At 48.4% G+C, this 25332-nt stretch overlaps 1 protein-coding gene across 2 annotated transcripts; it reads right to left on the bottom strand.

The window, feature by feature from the left end:
* Positions 1-620: 620 nt before the first annotated feature.
* CHST13 (carbohydrate sulfotransferase 13) lies at positions 621-24986 on the bottom strand. 2 transcript variants are annotated; one of them, XM_027585964.2, is made up of 4 exons: positions 24685-24986; positions 6611-6877; positions 6159-6238; positions 621-2180 (listed from the first exon to the last, which is right to left on the bottom strand). In XM_027585964.2, the coding sequence occupies exons 3-4, from the start codon at positions 6177-6179 to the stop codon at positions 1335-1337; spliced, it is 867 nt and encodes a 288-aa protein (XP_027441765.2). In that variant the 5' UTR covers positions 6180-6238; positions 6611-6877; positions 24685-24986; the 3' UTR covers positions 621-1334. The 2 variants fall into 2 exon arrangements, with proteins under 2 accessions (XP_027441765.2, XP_027441764.2); XM_027585963.2 differs by lacking the exon at positions 6611-6877.
* Positions 24987-25332: the final 346 nt, after the last annotated feature.

Consider the following 25332-nt stretch of genomic DNA (forward strand, 5'->3'; position numbering starts at 1 on the left):
CCAAGCTGCCCTTCCTCGGCTATGTTCTGATTTCTGTTTCTCAAAACCTCAGGCATACCCTGCCCAGGTCTTCCCAAAGTTCTGGCATTTTGATTTATCATTCAAGGAAACTGAGAAAGGACACCCTATATTCAAAGAGTTACTAAGGCCCTTCCTAGGGGACTACCACAGCTGGCTGTCTTCCCAAAGCCAGAAGGGTGGATCCTCATTGCCAAGCGGCCTGACACACACTGCAAATACACACCCACACACCCACACATCCACAGAAGGGTGGGAGGCAGCCCAAAGCACAGGATTTCACTGAGCTGGTTTCAGCTTTAATCTTTAGCCTAGGCAGAATGAAAAGTCAGATTTCCCCCCCAAGTTTTCACTGTTACCCCTCCAGCCAGAATTTAGCACCCCTTGCCATGGTGTACCCACTCCTTACCCCACTCCCCATATAGCCCTTCACACCTGTGGGCTCTCCATCTCTCTCATCTGATCTTCATGACCACCTGGCATTCTTGCGCCATTTGGCAGCAAAGGAAAACTGAGGCTCAGATTTGTTGAGATGCCTAAGATCTGACAGCCCCATGCAGCAGAACAAATGGCAAAATGAAGCAGAGAAACTCCAAAATGTCAGAAGTAAAAAACATTTATTTCAAAAACATAAGCTCCCCAGCTCACGACGGTCCTATAAAACCCGCCACCATACTGCACTCTGGGCTCTGTGGGCACACACGGAAGACTTAGGATCTGGCCAGACTGAGATCAAAGGTGGGGCCAGCCACAGGGAGAGGCAGCACGGCTCAGTGACAGGCAGAGTGGAAGGCAACTCAGGGTGGGCTCCATGCCATGCCCACTGACAAGGAAGGCCCTAGCCTGCGCCCGATGACGGAGGGCTTTCCTCCTGGGCCATGGCTGTCAATACCAGAGCTGGGGCGGTGAAGAGGCTGCTAGGAGAGGCCACAGACTGCACCGAAACAGCATTTTGCTCTGGTTTGGGGTCACAGTTGACCCCCCAAAATGGCCTCTCACAAACTAAAAAATACTAGTAATTCAATGCTTCCCCACCCAGTGGTCTGGAGAAATGCCTGCCAGCTGGCGCAGTCAGAGGAAGCAAGCATCAAGGGACAGGCAGGCACACGGGTTTCCAGCCGCCTGAGGTGAGCTGCACCCAAACCTGGCCGGGCGGGATGGAGGCCCGGGCGGGCTGGCCAAGCAGGGAAGCACCGGGGCAGTGGTGCTCAGAGAGGAGTCCGGGGCAGGCAGCACCGGCATCAGGGTGCGGGGGGCGGGGGGCGGGTGGCCACCAGAGATGCACACCGTCCGGTGGGTGTGACGGGCCTTGCCGCCTAGTGCAGCCGCAGGTAGGAAGGGGCAGAGTAGTTGAAGAGCAAGAAGTCCATCCTGTAGAGGTCGAAGAGGCGCCGCTGGTAGAAGGGGCTGATGTCCCGGAAGAGGCGCTCGGCCAGGTCGCTGGCGGCGGCCGTCTTGGCCCGGGGCGGGGGCGCAGGGAAGCGCAGGCCGGGCGCGCCCACCAGGCCCAGCACGAAGGCCGCGTCCTCCGCCAGCGTCTCGAACTTGCCCACCACGTCGTAGCGCAAGCGGCACGGGTGGCAGAGGGCGTGCGCGCGCTCCCAGTGCTCGTTGAAGGGCTCCTCGCGGCGCGTGCGCGGGTCCAGCAGGTAGGCCAGGAACTCGGCGAAGCGCACGTCGTGGCCGCGGGCCAGCGCGTCAGGGTGTGGGCGCGGCCGCAGGCGCCGCACGATGCGCGTGCCGTAGCGCCGCTGGAAGGCCGCGCTGTAGGGCCGCGCGAACTTGTTGCGGTAGGCCGACGCCAGGCGCTCGAAGGGCTCGCGCACGAACAGGAAGGCCAGGTAGGCGCGCAGCCGCCGGTTGATCTCGGCCGGGCTGAAGTCAGCCAGCGAGGGCAGGCGGCCCCGCGCGTGCGCCTCGTGCGCGGGGATGGCGCGCGGGTCGCTGCGGGCTCGGCCGCTCAGCGCCAGCAGCACGCGCTTCCAGTTGGTGCAGGCCACCTTGGGCACGTAGCAGTAGAGCAGGCCGTGCGCGTCGTCCACCAGCACGTGCCGCAGGTCCTCGGGCCCCAGCAGGCGCTGCCGGCGTGTGTGGCGGCTGCAGGCTCGGCGCAGCAGGTCGCGCCGCTGCCGGTGCACCTCGGCCAGGGCTGAGCGCGGGCCCTGCGGGCGACAGCGGGGGTGGGAGAGTGGGGCGGGGGGGCCGGTCAGCGCCACGGGCCCTGCGCCCACCGGGCCGTGGCGACGGAACAGGGGATTCGAACCCCAGCACTGCCACCGATCACTGTGATTTGGGACCCGGATCCTAGACCAGAATTTGGGGGGAAAATGACTCTAACCTCACTGAGGCAGGTGGAAGGATGTGACAAGCAGGGTTGGGCCCTCAGGACCAAGGAGGTCCTGATGATGAATATGACCGTGTCAGAGTAAGCCTGATGGAATAAGTATGTCATCAGAGTGGTGAGTGTGGGCACAAATTGAATATCAGAATAATGTATAAGAACAACAGCTATAATTCCATATAGAGTTGAAAAATGCAGCCACTTGCAGGCTACTGAGATATTTTTTTGTTCAATAATAAGATTTGGGGGGTGATGAAAGTGTCCTGTAGTTAGAGAGTGGTGATGGTCATGCAGCCTTGGTCACTACAGACCATTGAAGGGTACACTGTAAAAGAGTGAATTTTATGGCATATGAGTTATATCCCAGTTACGAAAAGAGCCTTGTGAGTGTTTCCGTTTCAGGGAAGGACAAAGCAGCACCTGAAATGGTAGGACACTGGGTTCAGTGCCTGCATAAGAGTATCTGCCATTGCTGGGTGGGGAGGGGAAGAATGTGTGTGGGGGGGATGTGCTCATTTGCGCTTCTCATGCCTTTAAAAGTATCCAGAAATCCAAGCAGAAATCCAAAATACTTCAAGTGATAAAAGCTAAAGTACGGAACAGGAGTTAATATGTCACATTTTGGGTTTACAAAGGGTGAGGAAGGAAATAAAAAAATGTTTCAGAAAGGATAGGTTGTAGGCAGCCTCTCATATTTTATTTTATTTTTTTAAAGATTTATTTGTTTCAGAGAAAGAGAGAGAGTGAGCATGGGGGGGGGGCAGAGAGAGAGAGAGAATCCCAAGCAGACAACCCTGCTTACCTTGGAGCCCAACATGGGGCTCCATCTCACAAACCCGAGATCAAGACCTGAGCCAAAATCAAGAGTTGGACACTTAACTGACTGGACCATCCAGGTACCCTGGGAGCCTCTCTTTTAGATATATATTGAAATTGTCACGTACTAAACAAGGTTGGAATTTGCTTCCAAATAATCCCAAGTAGGAATGGAGGGAGAGGGGTCTGGATGAAACAGGACAGAGTTGATCACTGTTCAAACTGGGTGATGGGATGTGGGGGTTCATTGTACATTTTACTTCTGCATATGTTTGAATTTTTCTCAATTAAAACATAAAGCAGAAAAAAAGGACATATATACCTGTAGGTATGATTCTGGAAAAGTGACCTAAGCACATGACAGAGCATTGGACACTACACACATGCCTAGAACATGCCCGGAAGGGCACACAGGGAACGACCTGGTCGCCTCCAGGGGTAACCAGGGCCCGGGTGGGAAGGAGTACTTTTCACTGCATATACTCGTTTGAAAGGTTGAATGCCCTATCATGTGCTTATCTTACTTTTTCAAAATCTCACTGAGGGGTGGCTGCCAATCTCAGAGCAGTGAGGGGCGTGAGAGCACTGAGAAGATCCCTTTCCCTCTAAGGCAGATTCACAGGACTGGCCTCAGAAGCCTGGCTTCACATGGGTGCCAGGAGAAGGCTGTATCCAGTGGCCCCACAGCCAAGCTCTGCTTTCTGCTTCCAGACATCCCCACATATTTCTTGGGGCAGGGAATGTTGGCCATCCACCCACCTGTCAGTCATCCTCCCCCCTTGCCAGCAGACCCCAACTGTGGTAGATCAATGTGCCGAGCCTTGGGGAAGAACCAGTCATAGCAGCCTCACACAACTTCATGAAAGCTATGGGTCCAGGGGTGAATATCTGGCTTGGTTTGGGCCAAGGAGATGTACAGGGAAGTCTGCTAGATGGCTCCCAGGAAAGACTTTCCTTCAGCACAAAAAGAGAGGGCTCCTGAAAGAAAAAAATCTTTGCCTCAGCCCCTCCCTTTCTGCTTGGGGTACCATCCTGTGAGATGTCTGGAGCCCTGGCAGTCATCTTGAAGTCACGAGGCAACAAGATGTATCATATGTCAACATTCAGAGTATGATGATGGGCAACATGTTGCTGCTGTACCAAGGGCTGTTGGTTTCTGAACATGTTGGGAAGTAAACACCCACTGTCCTAATGGCTTAAAGTCAGCTTTTCTGTTGCTTGGAGCCCCATAAATACCAAGATAGTCAATACTATCTCCATAGAAATGAGAAAACTGAGGCTCAATAGAAATGAGTTGCCTACAGCTCTCAAGTAGGGAAGCTGGGACTCCCAACTCAGGTCCCTTAGGACTCAGAAGCTGGGGCTATGCCCATTGGTCCAGAAACAGATCCTACTGTTACAACCATCTCTTCCAGCCTCACTGGACTCGGCTGCCTGGATTCTTAGCCTGGCCCTAGTCCTTATGAGCTCTGTAAACATCTCTGTGTCCTTGGCCTCCCTGGGACTCAGTTTGCTCATCTGTAAACAGGAATAACAACAGCCCTACCTTATAGGCTTGCCATGAGGACTAAATAAGTTCACAGAATTGGAGTGTCTGGTACACAGTTAGCCTTTGTTGGCCAGATTATTTTTATTACTCTTATTTCTCCAGTCACAAGGTGCTAAGCTCCCAGGGCCTTGACACCCAACAGTCAGAGGGACCTCAGGCTGTGAGGGGGCTGAGCCAGCCCCATCTGCCCCTCAGAAGCCTGTGGAACTAGTGGAACCCAGGATCCTGCTGAGAGCCTGCCGTGCCCTCAGCTTGCTGTGTGGCCCAGAGCAAGCCAGTTACCCTCTCTGAACCAAGGCCTCCACACATGCAACCCAAGGGCGTGGGTCAGATAAGCTCCACAGGCCCCTTTGGCTCAGCTCTCAGGGATTCAGTGAACAGCTACCTACGCAACCTGTCTGACCCTTCTCCCCAGCTTAAAACCCTCTATGGTTTCCCTATTGCCCTCGCCCCACCTGCCAGGCACCACCCAAGCTGCTGCCCACTCCTGGCTCACCTCACACACCCTCTTCTGTTGTCTGTCTACCACCAGGCACTTGGCCCTCTACTCTTTGCTTCTTGACTCCTTCTCTGCAGGTCTCAGCTCCAATGTCCCTTTCTCAGAGAGGATCTCTCTTCCCCATCTAAGCCAGGACCCTCCCGGTAGATTTCTTGTCGCATCTTGTACTGCCCCTTTCGATGCAAATCAGCCACAGGTTAGTGCAGGTGGCAATGATGGGATGATATCTTCCTCACCTGGGCATATCAGCTGCCCCAGGTCAGGGATCCAGCTGACCTTCTTGCCACTGGATCAGCAGCAGCCTGAGCAAAGCCTGCATACAGTAGGTGCTCTACACATGCTGTCTGAATGGGTGCCTCTCCTCGTGCCTGCTGGTGTGTGTGTGAGCCAGGGGCCCGTGGCTCTCGGTGGGGTCTAACTGCGTGTGTGTTTGGGCTGTGCATGGTCCCAGCAGGCCCGCCGCGGAAGTGGAGTGCTAGGGCTGGCAAGCCTCCTGGTCTGGGTGCCTGAGAACAGTATGAGCGCGGGGGCTCCCTGCATGTTTCCCTATCGCAGCAGATACTAAAATCTGGGGGGGGGGTCACTTAATTCCTGTCTCCCCACTAGACTGTCAACTTCCTGAGGGTCCTTTGCTCTTTTATATCCTCAACACATGGCAGAGTGCCTGGCACAGTGTGGCTTCAGTCTGTTGTTGGGTGGATGATGGATGGGTAGGTGGGTGGGTGGGTGGAGACCCCAGGTCTCTCAGCTTGTCCGAAGATTTGCCCTTGTCACAGGCATTCTCCTCTCTGCACAGGGCCTTGATTTGCAGAGGAAGCCTCTTCAAGCCCTACTGTGGGCTCTAGTTCCAAGACAGCAGGTCTACACTAGGGCTCTCAGTTTCCCATGGCTGGAGGTAGAGGGAAGGATCACTGGGCAGGGGTCTGTCCACCTACCTGGTCCAAGTCATAAAGCATCTGCAGAGGACTCCTCCTCTTCCCACCGAGCCAGCCAGAGCCCAGGCTGTTTTCAAATGCTAAGGGGCATAAGGAAAGAGGCATCAGATGGACTGGCTGTAGCCCTTGGGGGACTTGGCCAACTCCCTTGGGCACATTTGATCTACCTCTGGGACTCAATTTCCCTCTTGTATCTCATCTGCCTTGGTGGGGTGTGGGCACTGATAGGCCCCCTAATCCACCAGGGCAGGGTCTTTGGTATCGCTCCTGCCCCCATGTCCTACCCTTCAGAGTTGGAGGACGCCAGGCAGGCAGGGATGAGAGGAAAGGTGGTACCCAGCCCACAGCCCTCTGGTAAAGACCTGACCATCCAACCTTATCCATCTCCATCTGCCTTCATTTCATGCTGCACCCCTACCAGCCCCATGTCCATGGAGCCCTCAGGGGCTCACCAAGCTGACTGGCGGTCCAGCCTCCCCAAATCCTGGGTGTGGGCAGCCAGAAAGGGCTGGGTAGCAATAGAGGTGGCACAGCCAAGCTGCAGGTTCTCCAGTAGCAGCCCACCAGGTCACATGACCTCCATGGACTCCTACAGCAGTCTGTACTTCCCTGGCCAGCGTGTATGCCGCTTCGTGGTAGATGCAGGTTTCACTGTCTCCCAGACTGGAAGACAGTGTGCAGGGATACCATCCGTCTCAGTGCCGTACTCTTCAATCTTCCTAAAATTGCCAAAAACTCTGCTTACTAAATTTATTCTTTTACTCTAAATGTGTTTTAAGGAGTATCTTCCTACATATTCAATTAATGTAGTTGATTTAGGTAAGCATAGGCTCATGATCTTATGCTTCTTGGTCATATTTTTCTAAAGTATGATATTACTTATTAATAAATGAATAAAGTATAATGCAGTCTTCAAAAAGATCACCAAAATTGGCAAAACTTTAGCTAGACTGACCAAGAAGAATGAAGTCTCAAATTACTAAAAACAGGAATGAAAGGGAAACCATTAGAATTGAATCTTACAGAAATGAGAAAGGCATGAACAATTGTACAAAAGCAAATTAGATAGCCTATATAAGATGGACAAATTCCTAAAAAGATGCAAATTCCTGAAATTGACCAAAAAGAAATAGAAAACCCCAATGACATCTAACAATTATATGTATAATGTATATGTATAACAATGTAATATATAATAATATGTATAATAATGTAATGTATAATAATATGTATGAATACATTGAAGTAGTAATGTAAAAAAAAAAAATCCCACAAAGAAAAGCCCAGAATCAGATGATATTCACTAGTGAATTTTACCAAATATTTAAAGAAGAATTAACACCAATCTCTTCCAAACTCTTTACCCCCTTCAGTAAAACAAAACAGAATTGTGGGGTGGAAAATACCTTCCAACACATTATATGAGCCCAGTATTACCCTGATGCCAAAACCAGACAGAGACATTACAAGAAAAGAAAACTACAGAACATTAATCTCTTATGAACATAGATGCAAAATCCTCAAAAAAAAGCAAACTGAATATTTAAAACATATAAAAATGGTTATATATAAACATATAAAAATGGTTATATATAACCAAGTAATATATATCCCAGGAGTGCAAGAGTGGTTCAACATACAAAAATCAATCAAGGTAATACACCATATTAATAGAGTAAAAGAAAAAAACCCACATAATTATCAATACATGCAGGAAAAGTGTTGCACAATATCCAATACCCTTTCATAATAAAAATACTAAACAAACTAGAACTTGAAGGGAACTTCATCAAATTGATAAAGGCCATCTAGGAGAAAACCCACAGCTAATATATTTAATGGTGAAAAACTGATGCTTTACCTCTAAGATCAGGAACAAAACAAGGGACGCCCACTTTTACCACTTCTATTCAACAATGTACTAGAAGTTCTAGCCAGGGTAATTGGGAAAGAAAAAGAAAGAAAAAGGCATCCAGATTGGAATGGAAAAAGTAAAATTATTCTATTTGTAGATGACATGAATATATATAGACTATATATAGACTATATATACTATATATATATAGTATTTATATAGAATCCACCAACTATTAGAGCTAAGAGCTAATAAATGAGTTCAGCAAGGTCATAGAATAAAAGATCAATATTCAATAGTGAATTGTATTTGTAAGTACTAGTAATGAAAAATCCAAAATTGAAATTAACAAAAACATCTCCATTTACAAGAGCATAAAAATATTAAGGATTAAATTTAACAAAAGAAGTGCGAGACTTATCACTGAAAACTACATGACATCATTGAAAGAAATTGAAGACCTGAATGAATGGAAAAATATCCCATGTTCATGGATTGGGAGATTTAATGTCATTAAGGTGGCAGTACTCCCCAGATGACACATGCAATGCAATCCCTATAAAAACCCTAGCTGCCTTTTTTGCAGAAATTGACAGTTGACAGTTGATCTTTAAATTAATCAGAAAATTCAAGGGATTGGGGAGCCTGGGTGGCTCAGTCGGTTAAGCGTCTGCCTTCAGCTCAGGTCATGATCCCAGGGTCCTGGGATGGAGCCCTGCATCGGGCTCTCTGCTCAGCAGGGAGTCTGCTTCTCCTTCTCCCTCTGCCTGCCTCTCTGCCTACTTGTGCTCTCTGTCTCTGTCAAATAAATAAATAAAATCTTTTTAAAATTTTGTTAAAAAAAAGAAAATTCAAGGGATTTAGAATGTCTAAAACAATCTTGAAAAGGAACAAACTTGGAGATCTCACACTTCCCTAATTTTACTACTTACTACAAAGCCACAGTAATTAAGACGATGTGGTGGTGGGATAGGAGAGACATATTGATTGATGAAATAGAATTCACAGTTCAGAAACAAACCCTTACACTTAAGATCAACTGATTTTTTATTAGGGTTCCAAGACAATTCAATAGGGAAGGAACAGTCTTTATGATAAATTTTGCTGAGAAAATTGGATATCCACATGTAAAAGAATGAAATTATACCACTACCTCAAACCATATACAAAAACTAACTCAAAATGGATCATAGGCCTAAATGTAAGAGCTAACAAAGACTCATAATGAAAACATAGACATATATCTCCATGATCTTTGAGTTGGCAGTGATTTCCTAGATATGGCATCAAAAAAACAAAAGAAAAAATAGATAAACTGGACTAGATCAACATTAAAAACTTTTCTGCTTCAAAGGACACCATCAAGAAGGTGAAAAGACAACCTACCCACTTGGAGAAAATATTTTCAAACCATATATCTGATAAGGGACTAGTATCCAGAATATATAAAGAATGCCCATAACCAAATGATAAAAGACATAACCCAACTTTTCAAGTAGGCAAAGGATATGAATGGACACTTCTCCAATAATATACAAATTGCCAATAACAGATAAAAAGATGCTCAGCCTCACTAGCTGTTAGGAAAAGTCAAATCAAAACCTCATTAAGACACAACTTCTCACCCACTAAGATGGCTATAATAAAAAAAGACAAAAACAAGTATTGGTGAGGATGTGGAGAAATTGGAACCCTTATACTTTGATGGTGGGAATGGAAAATAGAGATATTTTGCCATAGAAAACAGTTTGGCAATTCCTTAAAAGCTAAGCCTAGATGATTCTGGAAGGATGACAGACCAAGAACACCAAGAATCTGTCTCTCCACCCAGGCAACAACTGTACTAGCAGAATCTATCTGATAAATCAGATAGACCTGGAATTCTGGAGTCCATGGAAGGCTTGCAACTTCCAGGGGAAGGCTTAAATGGTAAATGGTGGTAAATTTCAGTCAGTTTCAGCTCTTTCTTAGCTCACGGCATCTACTCACTCTCCACCCTAGCCACATGGCAGGCAGCTGTGCATCTGTTCTTGGAGCAGCTTACATACAGCGTGCAAGAGCCAGAGTGAGCAAAAAGGATCCTGTTCTCCAAATATCAGAGACCTGTGCTTTGATCAGTTGTACCTCCCCACATTGTTGCAAGCCCCTCACACTCCACATAAAATGACTTCCAGGAGACTTAATGAGCTGGTTTCCTTTTCCCCACCTTTCATTTTTCTCTTTTCCCCTTTTTGGAGCCAGACATTAAATACTAAAACATTCAAAACAACTGCATAGGTGGGGAAAATTAGAAACTGACTGTGAATGCCCAGAAAGAGGCTCAGAAAAGACCTAAGAAGACCTTAAATTTCTACCTTGGGCTAAACCTCAGCACAGAGACAGGCTACAACAACCAGAAAGACAAAAACAGAAACTAAAAACAGCAATCACTGAGAAAGAGAATCTGCTTTCCAGAGCTACATTATTAGATTCAAATGTCCAGTGTTCAACAAAAAATTAGAAGTCATACAAACAAACAAGAAAAGTATGGCCCATTCAAATGAAGAAATGGTATCCACAAAAGAAATGAGAAAGGAATTTAAACATTTTACTACAAAAAATAGACTAGGCACAAAAGTAGACAGTAATACAGGAAATGATGGATAAAAAAACTATAAGGCATAGAGAAGACAAATAAAATGACAGATGTTCCTCTTTATCAGTAATTACTTTAAATGTCAATGGATTAAACTCTCCAGTCAAAAGCAGAAATTGGCAGAATGGATAAAAATATCTGACCCGACTCTATATGCTATCTACAAGAGACTCACTTGAGATCCAGTGACACAAACTGGTTGAAAGTGAAAGGATAGAAAAAGATATTCCAAGCAAATAATAACAAAATAGAGCAAAGGTGACTATATTAATATCAGACAAAACAGACTTTGAATCAAAAAAGTTTACAAGAGATAAAGAAGGACGTCGTATGTAAATAAAAGTTTCAAAACAGGAAGAAGATAGAACAATTATAAACATTAACTTATCATCAAAGTATATGAAACAAAAATTGACAGAATAGGAGGGAGAAATAGACAGCTCTACAATAATAGTGGAGATTTCAATACACCACTCATAATAATGAACTGAGCAACCAGAGAGAAGATGAGGAGGGAAACAGGGGACTTACATATCACAATAGACCAACTAGATCTAATAGACACATACAAAACACTCTATCCAACAACAACAGCATACACATTCTTCTCTAATGCATATGAAACATTTCCCAGGATAGTCTATATGTTAGGCCACATAATAAGTCATGATAGATTTTAAAAGACATACATCATACAAAGTATGTTCTCTGACCACAGCAGGGTGAAGTCAGAAATCAATAACAGAAGGAACACTGGAAGCATTCACAAATTTGTAGACATCAAAGAATACACTTCTAAAAAACCAGTGGATCAAAGAAGTCACAAGGGAAATTACAAAATACTTGGAGACAAACAGAAATCAAAACAATATACCAAACTTATGGGATGCAGTGAAAGTGCTTAGGAGAAAATTTATAGCTATATATGCTTACATTAAAAAACAAGAAAGATCTCAAATCAGCAACTTAACTTTACAACTTAAGGAACTAGAAAAATAAAAAATAAACCCAAAGCTGGAAGAAAGAAGGAAATAATAAAGATTAGAGCAGAGATAAATGAAATAGAGAATAGAAAAATAGGGAAAATCAATAAAACCAAAGGTTGGTTCTTTGGAAAGATCCACAAATTGACTAACTTTAAGCTAGATGGACCAAGAAAAAAAGAAGATACAGCTTACTAAAATCAGAAATCAAAGTGGGACATTACTAGTGACTACAGAAATTAAAAAAAAAAAAACACAAGAGAATACTATGAACAATTGTATGCCAAAAAAAAAAGGATAACCTAGATGAAATAGACACATTTCTAAAAACACAAAATGTATTAAGACTAAATCATGAAGTAGTTAGAAAATTTGAAAAGACCTATAACTAGTAAGGAGATCGAATCAGTAATCAAAAATTTCCTGACAAATAAAGCCATGGGCCTGATGGCTTCACTGCTGTGGTCTGTCAAACATTTAAAGAACTAATACAAGTCCTTCTCAAACTTTTCCAAAAACTAAGGAAGAGGGAACACTTCTTAACTCATTCTGTGTGGCCAGTATAACTCTGACTGGGGGAAAAAAGCCAGACAAAGGCACTACAAGAAATGAGACCTACAGACCAATATCCCTTATGAATATTGATGCAGAAGTTCTCCACAAAATACTAGAAAACGGAATTCAACAGCACATCGAAAAGATTATGCACTATGACCAAGTGGGATTTATTCCTAGAATGCAAGAATAGTTCAACATACAAACATCCATCACTGTAATACATCATATTAAGAGAATGAAGGGGGAAAAACACAATTATCCCACTTGGCACAGACAAAGCATTTGACAAAATTCAACATACTTTCATGATAAAAAAAAATCACTCAAAAAATAAGGAATAGAAGGAAAGTACTACAACACAATATAAACCATATATGAAAAACTCACAGTGAACATCATACTCAATAGTGAAAGACTAAAAGCTTTTCCTCTACATCAGGAATAAGGCAAGGATGCCCATTTTTGCCACTTCTAATCAATATAATGCTGGAACTTCTAGTCAGAGCAATTAGACAAGAAAAAGAAAGAAAAGGTATCCAAACTAGAAGGAAGTAATAAAATTATCTCTGTTTGCAGATGATATGTTCTTATATGCAGAAAACCCTAAAGATTCCACACACAAAAACTGTTAGAACTAATAAATGAGTTCACCAAAGTAGCAGGATACAAAGTCAACACACAAAAATCAGTTGCATTTCCATACACATACAATGAACAATATGAAAAGGAAAGTACAAAAACAATTCCATTTACAATAGTGTAAAAAAGAAGAAAATACTTAGGAATTACTTAACCAAGGAGGTGAAAGACTTGTACAGTGAAAACTACAAAACACTGCTGAAATAAATAAGACACAAAGAAATGGAAACATGTCCCATGTTCATGGATTGGAAAACTTAATATTGTTAAAATGTCAATACTACCCAAAACAATCTACAGATTCAATGCAATCTCTGTCAAAATTCCAATGACATTTTTTTTGCAGAGATGGAAAACCCCATCCTAGAATTCATATGGGACCCCAAATATATCTTGAAAAAGAACAATAAAACTGGAGGACTCACACTTCTAATTTCAAAGCTAACTGCAAAGCTATAGTAACAAAACAATGAGTGGTGTAAGGACAAGACGTATGCACCAATGGAATAGGATAGAGAGCCCAGAAATGAACCGTTACATATATGGTTGGATTGAGTTCGACCATCCAAAGGGGAAAGGATACTCCTTTCAACAAATGGTGCTGGGAAGACTGGATATTCACATGCAAAAGAATGAAGTCGGACCATTATCTCACACCATATTCAAAATTTGACTCAAAATGGATCAAAGACTTAAACATAAGACCTAAAACAACAATACTCTTAGAAGAAAGCATACAACAAAAGCTTCATGACATTGGATTTGGCAATGGTTTCTTGGATATGACCAAAGGCTCAGGTAACAAAAGAAAAAATAGGTAAATTGGACTTGATGGAAGTTTAAAAACTTTGTGCACCCGTAGTATCCAATATCTATAAAGAACTTATCAAACTCAACACCCAAAAAACAAATAATCCAGTCAAGAAATGGGCAGAAGACACAAACAGACATTTCTCCAAAGAAGACATAAAGTGGCCAGCAGACACATGAAAAAATGCTCAACATCACTTGGCATCAGGAAAATACAGATCAAAACCACAATGAGATACCACCTCACACCGGTCAGAATGGCTAAAATTAACAAGAAAGGAAACAACAAATGTTGGCAAGGATGCGGAGAAAGGTGGGAATGTAAACTGGTCCAGCCACTCTGGAAAACAGTATGGAGGTTCCTCAAAAAGTTAAAAATGACCCAGCAATTGTACTACTGGGTATTTACCCCAAAGATACAAATATAGTGATCCAAAGGGGCACCTGTACCCCAATGTTTATAGCAACAATGTCCACAATAGCCAAACTACAGAAAGAGCCCAGATGTCCATTGACAGATAAATGGATAAAGAAGATGTGAGATATCTATCTATCTATCTATCTCATTATTATATGTATGTATAATGGAATATTACTTAGCCATCAAAAAGAATGAAATCTTGCCATTTGCAATGATGTGGTTGGAACTAGAGGTATTATGCTAAGCGAAATAAGTCAGTCAAAGAAAGACAATTATCATATGGTTTTACTCCTTTGTGGAATTTAAGAAACAAAACAGAGGATCATCGGGGAAGGGAGGGGAAAATAAAAAACGACGAAATCAGAGAGGGAGACAAACCGTACGAGACTCTTAACCCTAGGAAACAAACTGAGGGTTGCTGCAGAGGAGGTGGGTGGGGGGATGGAGTAACTGGGTGATGGGCATTAAGGAGGGCACATAATGTAATGAGCATTATACATAACTGATGAATCACTGAACTCTACCTCTGAAACTAATGATAGACTATATGTGATTTAATTGAATTTAAATAAAATTAAACTAAAAAAAATTTTGTGCACCCAAAGACAACACACAGAATAGGAGAAAATATTTATAAATTATGTATCTGAAAGGGGATATATAGAGAACTCCTAAAATTCAACAACAACAAAAAATAAAGTCAAAACAGGGCAAAGGACTTGAATACCATTTCTCCAAAGAAAATATACAAATGACCAATAAGCACATGTGAAAAGATGTTCAACATCACTAATCACTGGGGAAATGCAAATCAAAATGATAATGAGGTACCACCTCACACCCATTATTATGGCTACTATCAAAAAAAAAAGAGAACAAGTGTTGTTAATGTGGAGAAATTGGAACCCTGTGCACTGTTGGTGGGGAGATAACATGGGGCAGCTGTTATGAAAACAGCATGGAGGCTCCACAGACAATTAAATTTGGAATTACCATACGACCCAGCAATTCCTCTTCTGGGTACATACCCAAAATAGTTGAAAAAGCAAGGCGTCTAAGAGATGTTTGCACACCCATGTTCACAGCAGCATTATTCACAACAGCTAAAACATGGAAGCAACCCAAGAGTCCATGAAGAGATGAACAGAGAAGCAAAATGGGGCCCATTCCTACAGTGGGTATTAGTCAGCCTGGAAAGTAAAGGAAACTGACACACACTACAACATGGTTGAGTCCTGAGGAGATTATGCTGAGTGAAAGAAGCCAGTCACACAAGGACCAATCATGAATGATTCCGCTCACAGAGTACGTGGAATAGTAAAAACCAATGAGCTAGAGAGCAAGCGATGGTCGCCGGGGTGCAGAGGGGAGAACGGGGAGTCATTTGATAGGTGCAGAGTTTCAGTTTTACAAAACGAAAGAGCTCTGGAGAGGATGGTCACACAACACTGTGAATGCACTGATGTCACTGAACCGTACACTTAAAAATGATGAAGACAGCAACATTTATCTTATGTGTATTTTACCACAATAACAAAAATTTGGGAAAAAAAATTAAGCATAGAATTAGCCTATGACCCAGCAATTCCACTCCTAGGTACACACGCAGGAGAAATGAAAACACATTCACACAAACACTTATGCACAAAAGTTTCCATCAGCATTATATTTAATAACCAAAACCTCAAATGTCCACCAGTGGATGAATGGATAAATACTGTGGTACATCCATACATATTCATCCATAAAAAGGAAAGGAGTACTGACCCTGGTCTCTACATGGCTGCACCTCGTAACATTGCACTCAGTGAGAGGAAACCAACTCAAAGGCCACATATTTGATGCCATTTACATGAAACATCACAAATTGACAAATCCATAGAGACAGAAAACAGTGGTTGCCCAGGCCTGGGGGACACGGCGGGGGATCACTGGGAAAGTGGGGAGTGACTGCTAATGGCTAATATTCTGGAAATATATAGAGGTCATATCGCACAGCTTTTAAATACACTAAAAACCACTGAATTGTGTACTTTAAAAAAGTGAATTTTATGGAATGAGAATTAGATCTCAATGAAAATAAATATGCAAGGGCATTTTGTGTAAATCTAGCTTACAAATTTAGTCAATGGCTATCATAATATATTCCTGAATTCCTAAGAATATTGCTTATTCATAAGAAGAGTATCTTCAAGAATTCAGGATCATATGAGAAAAGAATATATTCATAAGACGGATGAACGTTCCCATGACCCTTGGCTTTCTACAAAATGAAGAGTCTTCAAAATGCTGCCAAGAATACATTCATTGAAAAGATCCAGGCGTTTTCTTTAAGACATGTTTTTGACGAAGAAATAAACTTGGAAAATTTGATTAACTCATGGCAAATTGACCATGAGTAGTGGTTCTCAAATTTTAGCATGCATAGATGAAAACATAGATTACCTGGCCCCACACCCAGAGGTTCTAGCCCCGTAGGGCTGGAGTGGGGCCCAAGAATCTGCATTTCTAACAGCTCCCAGGTCATGCTGATGCTGCTGGTCCAGGAGCACACTTTGAGAACCGTTGTATTAGAGTCATACCTGGCAGAGGTTGGTTGAAGGAATGAATAAACAACAGCTGGATTGACCTCACCTTGGCCTCCAGAACTTTCTGTGTGCATCTGAAGCCCACTGTCCTGGGCCTCCTGGCATGCCTCTGGCAGCCTCAAGCTCCCTCCCCACTCCAGTGTCCTGGGAACAAGGCCTGGGCTCTTCTGTAGCCAGGGGAGAAGGTGAGGCCCTCAGGGCCTACCTGTATCTTGGGATTTATAAATGGTCCTAGGACTTGAACCTCTGTCTCCTGGCAGCTGGACACATCCCAGCGACACCACTGTCATCGGACAATGAGCTGACCGGAGGTGGCAGCAAAGTTGGCCGGCCCCTCAAAATGCAGTGGAGGCCCCGCGCTCAGGGCTGGCTGAGGGCCGCCGCTGCTGCCTAAGTGTAGCCATAGCCCCCAGGAGAGGCTGGGTCACATGAGCACAGCGCCACCCACAGCCGGGGGAGGAGAGGTACCCTCCTCCTCATTCTGTGGATGTGTTACTTGTGGCTCAAGGTCACCCACTGAGCCCCCTTCAGGGCCACAGCCTGGGCTTGAGGAAGGGCTGGTACCCACCGGGGGTGGGGGGGGGAGGTGCCCCTAGGGCCAGTGAAGCACACCTAGGCCCATTTCTACCCCAAGGCCCCGCAACTGGGAGGGAGGCACCCAGCCTTCGGAAACACCAACCCTTGTGTGGGGACTCTCATTTCTTGCTCAGGCTCCAGCCTACAGGAGAGCGGGTCCCATACCAGACCTCAGGGGCCAGTGGGTAAGGGTCAGAGGGAACAGGCACCAGAGTGAGGCCCTATTTATAGAGTAGCTGTGGCCAGTGATTACAGGGCTGGGCCACCCCATCCACTCCACCCCTTCCCGCCACAGAGATCAGAAGAACGTACAGTCTAGTGGGATGGGCAGGCTGGCCATGGAGGGGGACAGATGGGTCTAGGAGGGCTGGAAGGGGACTGCCCTGAAGATCCCTGGATCCAGCCCCCACTCTGGAAAGCTGGGGGCTTGGCTCTGAGGGCAGGGTGGCCCCAAACAGGGTCACACTGAGGCATCCCCCGACCTCCACTCTGGTTGCCCCAAGCCTCTCTTGGCCTGTGCCCTCCACCCTGCAGCCCCTCCACGAGGCTTCAGGTCCCAGGCTCCCTGCCAGGGGCACCATGGAGCAGACAAGCCAGGGAAAGCCAGGTCTCACAGCCAGGGAGGGGCCTGGGCCAGCCCAGGGCAGCCACAGGCAAAACCGAGGTGGGGTTCTACTTTGCAAAAGGAGACAAAAATAGCAGAAGGTTATGGGCGGGGGGAGGGAGGTGGGAGGGACTGGGGGAGCCAAAGATGCAGACAGAGAAAGAGACAGGCTACACACAGTGAGAGGGACAGAGGCTGGCAGAAGGAGAAACAGAGATCACAGTGGGGAAACCACTGGAGTTTTGAAACAGCTCAAAGCAAAGCAGCTGGGGTGAAGGGAGGAAGCAATGTGGGGTGAGCTGCCCACAGTCTGGGGCAGCCCGTTGCCCATGCCCATCGGGCTCCAGGCCATGGAAACCATGCAGCCCCAGCCTCAGGAGCAGACCACAGTCCCCGTCCAGTAGACCAGTGCGAAGACCAACCCAACACCCTGCAGTGCCCACTGCATGTGGCCAGGAAGCCCCTAAGAGAGCACGGTAGCTGGCAAAGGAGGCAGCGCTTTGGCGGGGTCAGGGGAGCCAGGGAAGAAGCACCTGGGGCACAGCCCTGGGGTCAGTCAGCACCTGGCACTCTGCTCGGTGCTTTGCACACATGGACACATTTACTCATATCAGGTAGAAACTATTATTATCTGCATTTGACAGGCGGGGAAACTGAGGCTCACAGAGGAAAAGAAACATGCCTGAGGCCTCAGAGCAAGTAAAGCCCAGAAACAGAATTTGACCCCAGGCCACAGCTCACGTACGCATCTGAGGGCACATCTCTCAGGCACCCACTCTGGCCAGCACACAGACCCGCCCAACCTCACAAAACCTACAGGTAAGTGGGCGAACCGCCATCCAGGGAAACTGAAAGCAGGAACCCAATAAATGGCCCTTCACACACCCACCCCTAAGGACAGGCTTCCCCTTGGAGCTGGCAGGGCACAAGTTCTGTGGTCCATTTGAAACTTCACTATTTGGGGGGGAAATACTGTTTGGTGATTCCCAGTCCAGCGAGCAAAGATTACGACATGTGGTTCCTGGTTAATAAGTTCTAGCTGGGCATAGTGTTGCAAGACCAGACAGGCAGGGACAGCCAGTCCCAAACAGCACAGACAGGCCCTGGGGACCTTGCTGGGGGAGGGGGATGGAGGGTTTCCCCAGCCCTCTCAGTCCCCTGGGTGACCTGGGACTTCAGGGCTGACCTGCATGTCCCCGGGTCAGGGACATTCCCTCTGGTAATCAGGCCCATGGAGGAACACATTAACAAACCCTTCACAAATAAAAAACAATTCCACTTCTTTTTTTTTTTTTTTCTGAAGAGAAGTAGAGATCTTTCCACTTGTATTTAAAATTCAAACTCTATTTGCTTGATTCCACAAACCACCTGGAATGGAACCCCTCTTGGGTGTAGTCTCATCACCTCTGCCTGCAGAATGATCAGGAACCGCCCCTGCCCCCTACCTCCCACCTCCTCCATGGTAGTCAGCTCAGGGCAGCAAGCCCCATTGGCTCTGTCCAGGACAATCACTGGTCTCCTTATCCAGTTTATTTCTCTTCCTTCTACCTTGGTGATCTTAAAACCTACATGGCTTCCTACTGGCTAACAATAAATTCCTGTTTCTTCCCAGAGCCACCTTCTGGTACACCTCCCACCTTCCCCTCCACCCCCACCCCAGCTCCACTCACACTGGTCTTTCTGCCAAGCAATAAATACATTAGGTGAGTTCCCACCTCGGGGCTTTTGCACTGTTCCTTGGCTGGGATGCTCCTCCAGGGACCCTTATACTTTAGAATAAATACTTCATGTTCAGATTTCAACTCAGAAGTTCCCTCTGGAAAGAGGGTCTCTCCAATGAGCCACACTCCACACCAGGATCTTTCCCAGGCTCTCCTTTTAATTTATTCATGGCATTTATTAGCACTGAAGTAACATGGTTTGTATATGGGTTGATTTCTGGCTGCCTCTCTGGAAGGTCAACTCTGTAAGAATGGGACTGTCTTGTTTTCTTGCAATCCTGTACCTCACCTAGTGTCAATGAATATTTATTTAAAGACTGATAGCCCCTTATAGCCATAGGGAGAGTACCCCAACTCCTGGCCTGCTATTCAAGGCCACCTGTGACTGGCCTGACTTATACCTTTCTGGCTTCCACCCTACCACCTGTTCTCATGAACCCAGAGGTCTGCCCACAGCACAGCCCTTAGCACACCAGGCCTTTCACTCCTCCATGCTTTTGTCTATGCCATTCCCTCTGCCCCAAATTCCCTTTCTTCATTTTCTCACCTGGTGAACTTCTATGCAGCCTTCAAAGCCCAACCCAAATACCCCTGCCGTGTAGAGTGTAAAACATAAAGGTTAGGGATTTAGACTAGGGTTTAAATCCTGGCCCCCAACACTTCCTAGCTGGGTGACCTTGAGCAAGTGACTTCCCTTATCCTGAGCTTAGTTTCTCTGCAAAATGGGATTACTAATGCCTACTCTAGTGAGCCATCCATCTTGCCAGCTAGACTTTTCTCATGGCACTCTCCGGAGGCCTGGAAGGTGACTCTGTGCCCTGGGCACTCTGGCAGTATCTAAGAATGGACAGCAGGGTGGTGAGCATCTATTTATTTGGTTGCCACCAGCCACTCCTCCTGCTTTGGCTAGCCCTCTTGATTTTCCTCCAGGAATGAACCTGCTTATGTCCCACGCACATGGTTCTGATAGGCGTCCTTCTCCCATAGCTGCTGGGATAGGCATGTGACCAGGCCTAGCCAATCAGAGCATTCCATCCTCTTCTGACACAGCAGTTGGCTCAGAGGTGGATACCATGTGACCCAACTCAGGCCAATGAGACACATCCTTGAGACTGCCTGGAATTATCAGTAAAAGAGCCCTCCCTTTGGACTGAGAGAGAAAAGCCAAACCTAGAGCTGGAAACGTGGTTTCAGCCCCTGGATCCACGCATTCCTGAAGGCAGCCATATCTGGCTTAAGTGGGCCTGAGTTGAGACGTCCTCACTGAGACACTGTCCTCTGGGTGGCTCCAGTCTCTGGTTTCTGACTTGCCTGTGAGGGACTAGGGGCCAGGACGGGAGAGGAGTCAGAGCATATAGAGTTGGGCATCGGGGCCCCACTGTGCAAGGGAGATGAGGGAGACTCTAGGGGGTGGGGTCCTGCAGGGGGCTCAGGGGGAAGCAGGGGACACAGGGCTGCAGGGGGAAGCCGCCTGCTCCAGCCTCCTCTGGCTACCCCTGCAAAGATCCCTGGCTTATGCGCTGACGGGCCGCTCCTGGGTCCTAGGGGGACCCTGCTCAGCTCCAAGGCCAGGCCTATGTCAGTCCTCACCGACCCACCTCAGTCCTGGCACCCTGGCTCCCCAGTAGTCGTTGGGCATTTATTTCTGTATTTATTCTGCATAGAACCAAAATACTGGTTTTTCATTAAAAGCAATGGCTGCCTCTAGGGCCACTAGGCTGCATGACTGCAGGGGCACCCTGACTATCAGGCACCCTGTATTCAGTCTGTACAGTTGTCTCTGTGGCCTGAGTCCCCAGGTGCTGTGGTGCTAGAGAAGGAAGGGGATGGAGAGGGAGTCAGGGTCCCCACCTGAGCTTCCTGGGTCCTTCCCCACCTGGAGACCTTCCAGGAAGGATGGTGGGGAGATTACTGTTAGCACACATCACCCTTGGCCCTCGCACAGGAAGCACTGAACTCCAAGAGAAGGGCCGTGGCCCGGAGGAAAGGAGGGCCACAGTCCAGCCTGCAAGAAAGGGATGGGCTCCCCTGGGAATAAGCCCCCCTCCACCCACCCAACCTCTTCTACATTCTCCCTTCCCTGCCGCCAACCCCAGGTCCCCTAGAAGTGGACAGAGATTCCAACCTCAGGAAAGATGCTCAACCCTTGTAAACCTAGGAAAGGGCTCTGGCCCCTCCCAATGCCGCCCCTGTGAACCAGCAGGTAGTGGATTTAATGTGGTGGCATGGAGACTCTCCCTGGGTGTGCCTCTGGGGATAGAGGATGCAGACTGGGGATTTGGATTTTTAATATTAAAAATGTAAGGTCTGCAAGGGCAGGGATCTTAGTAAGTTTTGCTGCCAGCCCTAGAAAGGCACCTCACATGAGCACGTGCCCAGCAAATATGTGGTCAACAGGGTTACATTGCCATACCCAGGCTGGGACACAGAGGAAGCAAAGGGGACATGAGGTGACAGTGGAGGTACTGCTGGGACCCTGCGGTGAGGGTGGGTGTTGAGGGCAGCGGCATCCTGGACAGCTGTCCCACCTTGTCCCCAGCATCTTCCTCATCCCCAGGACCCTAGGTACTAGGTCAGCATTGGTGGAGTCCTGGGGGCCGAGGGGTGCTGGGGTGGCTGCTCCAGACTTCCCCACTAGTAAATGGGCAGCAGGGGCCCCAGGCCTATAGTGGCAGCCTTTCAGGGGTCCCCTGCCCAACGTGTGGCAACACCTTCTGCTTTGGAGAAGGAGGGGATGGTGCCAGACCTACCTGCCTGGAGTAAGGTGCTGACATCCCTCTTGTGCCCCGGAGCCCTAGCCCCAGGCCAGAGGCCCACCCCCACCACACCCCCTTCCAACTTGGAACACAGCTTCAGGGACATGCTCAGAGATGCTGAAGGCCCTATTGAGGCCAGTTTCTGAGTCCCTGGACAGCAGCGTCCACCTCCAGCTGGACAGTTGGCAGAAGGCCTTTCCACCCAGCTGCTTCCCTTGGGGTCTGCCAGGTGCCTGTGGGCCCAACATTACACACCCTCACTGGCTTCTGGGGTCAGGGCCTTTTAGCTCTTGGCTCGGGGGGCGGGGAGGAACTAGCAGAGGACGTTGGGTAGGTTGGCTTGATTAACCTTCTCTTGTCATGGCCGAGGTAGTCACATGGTAGGGAAGCCCAGTGGGGCACGCAGCCCAGGCAAAGACTAGGAAGGGGAACCACAAGTCCCTCTCTCTAGCTCCTGCTCTCTTGGGTTTTGGAGGAGAGAGTCAAAAGGAACAAAGCACAGAGAGTGACCAGTACCTTGGCTCATTTCTCTTCTCTAAGACCTGGGTAGAGGAGGAGAGGAGGAAGCAGAAGAGATGTGTCCAGGCAGGGGAGACACATGCAACCCCAGAGATACAGACACACAGATGCCTACCCAAATGTACCTACTCCTCTGTAGATAACCCCCAGACACACCCCCCCACACACACCAGGGCCCAGATGCTCTGGCCTTTCCTCTGTCTCACACCCCACCCCAGGGGCTGAGCCCTGGGGCCTGGGAGTCCAGCTCCTGAGTAGACATTAAATCCACTACCTGCTGGTTCACAGGGGCGGCATTGGGAGGGGCCAGATCCCTAGACATTTGTCTGTGAATGACTGGGTGGACAGAGACTGTCATGGTCATAGACCATAGGACCACAGCCCACACTGTGCTAGGGGACACTCCACTCAGCTAGGACACAGGAGCACCTGCCATGAACCAGGAGCACCACTCCCAGATGGCCTGCCTGCTCACGGAAAGGGGGTGGTGGTAGAAAGACTGACCACAACTCCCTTCCATGGGCTTGGAGAGGTGTCTGGATGGCTGAGTCCAGGCATGGGGGAAACAGTGTGAGTGGCAGGGTGACTGGGTAGAGCTCTGGTGAGCACTAGAGAGGCCTCTCCAAGCCCTGCTCACCTGGACCCCAGCTAAACCCTGGCCTCCAGCCTAGAAGCAGTATGGAGGTTTGAGGGAAAGCCGGAGGGGGAAGCCCCTCACCCCAGGATGAAGGGAGCACAGTGAAAGCCCTAATCATGACAGCTGGCCCTAATCATGACCAACCACTTTCTGTCTGCTGTCTCATTCTCATCTCCCCAGAAGCCCTGTAAGGAAGAACTTGAGCTCCCCATGTGATAGATGGGAGTACTGAGGACCTGAGAGGAGAGGGACTAGGTCATCCAGCAGGTAAGGCTGTGGAATGACCCTTATCCACTAATCTAGACCCAGCCAGGTGGGTGAGTGCCCCCTCACAAAACAGATTCCTCAGCCTCATCTCTTGGGCCACCTTGACGCTGTTGCCCACAGCCCCTGCCCACCCTGGGGCATGATTATTTACTCCCTGGGACCCTGCCTGGGAGTCACCAAAGATGAGACTCTGAGGATTCTCACAGAGCCCACACAGGGAGGGGGAGGAGAGTGGAGACCTACCCCTTACCCACATATCCCTGCCCCCTATTCCAACACACACCCAGGAAAGGCAAACAGAGCCAGAGATGGGAACACACTGCTGACTGGGCACGTCAACCTCCAGGTGGACTGTGTAGCCTACAGGTTAGCCATCCACACCTGTCCCTAAATCTCTCTGGCCTTAGTTTCCCACTTTCTGAAATGGGGAGGAGATGAAGCGTCTGGCCCAGAGCAGCTACTACACACTGCGGAGTCATGGCTAGCTGCCTCGGTTTCCCCAACCAGACCATGCAGTGGGTGCAAAGGAGCCCCAAGTTCTTCCCCGTGGGAACTTCAGGTGGAGCAGGGCGGCAGCGCCTGTGCCACAGAGGGCCCGCCTTCAGGACGAGGCGGCCTGAAGCTTCCCCAACCCACCCAAGCTTATGCCAAGAGGCTTCGGGGCGCCAAGGGGCTTCGGGGGCAAGGTAAATGAGGCTGCCTTCCTGGGTGGACCCAATGCCCTCTAACACCCACAACTGACCCGGGTCCCTGGGCACAGGCTGTGAGGCCCAAAACGATCACGTCTCCTGGGCGTTGAGAGACCAACTCCCGAGGGGCGCAACACCCTTGTGGGGAGCTGGGGCATGGGCGGGGGCGCCTAGAGCCTTTCTGGCCCCCCACCCCCACCCCTACCGCCCACCCCCAGCCCCGGAGGAGACAGCAGGTGCCCCGTGGAGGGGCCCGACGGGCACTCACCCGGGCGCAGGGCGCGGGGCGCAGCGCCCAGGAGTAGGAGCGCGGCCCCCAGACACGCGGCGGCCAGAGCACGCCGCCGCCAGCAGCGCCTCCCCATGCTGCGCGGGGCCAGCGGGCCTGCAGTCCGCCTTGTCCGGCGGGGGGCAGCAGTGCCCGGCCCGGGACCCGCCCCGGGGCCCGCCCCGCCCGCTCCGGCCCGGCCGGCGGCGCCTACCAAGGCACGGCGCGGGGGTGCGAGGGCCCCGCTGGCGGGAGGCAGGGTGGCGCGGCGGCCGACCGCTGGGGACTGCGAAGGTGGGCGACGGCGGGTGGCGAGCCTCGCTCGTCCAGCCTCCACGCCCTACACCCGAACAAGTGGGGCAGCAGTCCAGGGCGCGAAGGGTGGAGACTGGGTGGAAAGAGCCCTGTCGCCCGGTGAGGCTCCGCCCCCTTCAGTTTGCCCTGGGGATACCATCCTCCACCCGAGGCCAAGAAGCCTTGTCATCAAAGTGGCAGATCGGTGGGTCGGAAGAGCACTGTGTCTTCTTGTGTTTTTTTGCTGCCTTGCATGCCAGGGGCCAAGGGCTGGTATGGGGAGCAGCCCTCTGTACATAATCCCCTCCCCCATCTTCCATCCCCATCATCAGGCCTAAGAGTACCTCTTATCTC

The sequence above is a fragment of the Zalophus californianus genome, chromosome 1, assembly GCF_009762305.2.
Source record: "Zalophus californianus isolate mZalCal1 chromosome 1, mZalCal1.pri.v2, whole genome shotgun sequence".
NCBI lineage: Eukaryota > Metazoa > Chordata > Mammalia > Carnivora > Otariidae > Zalophus > Zalophus californianus.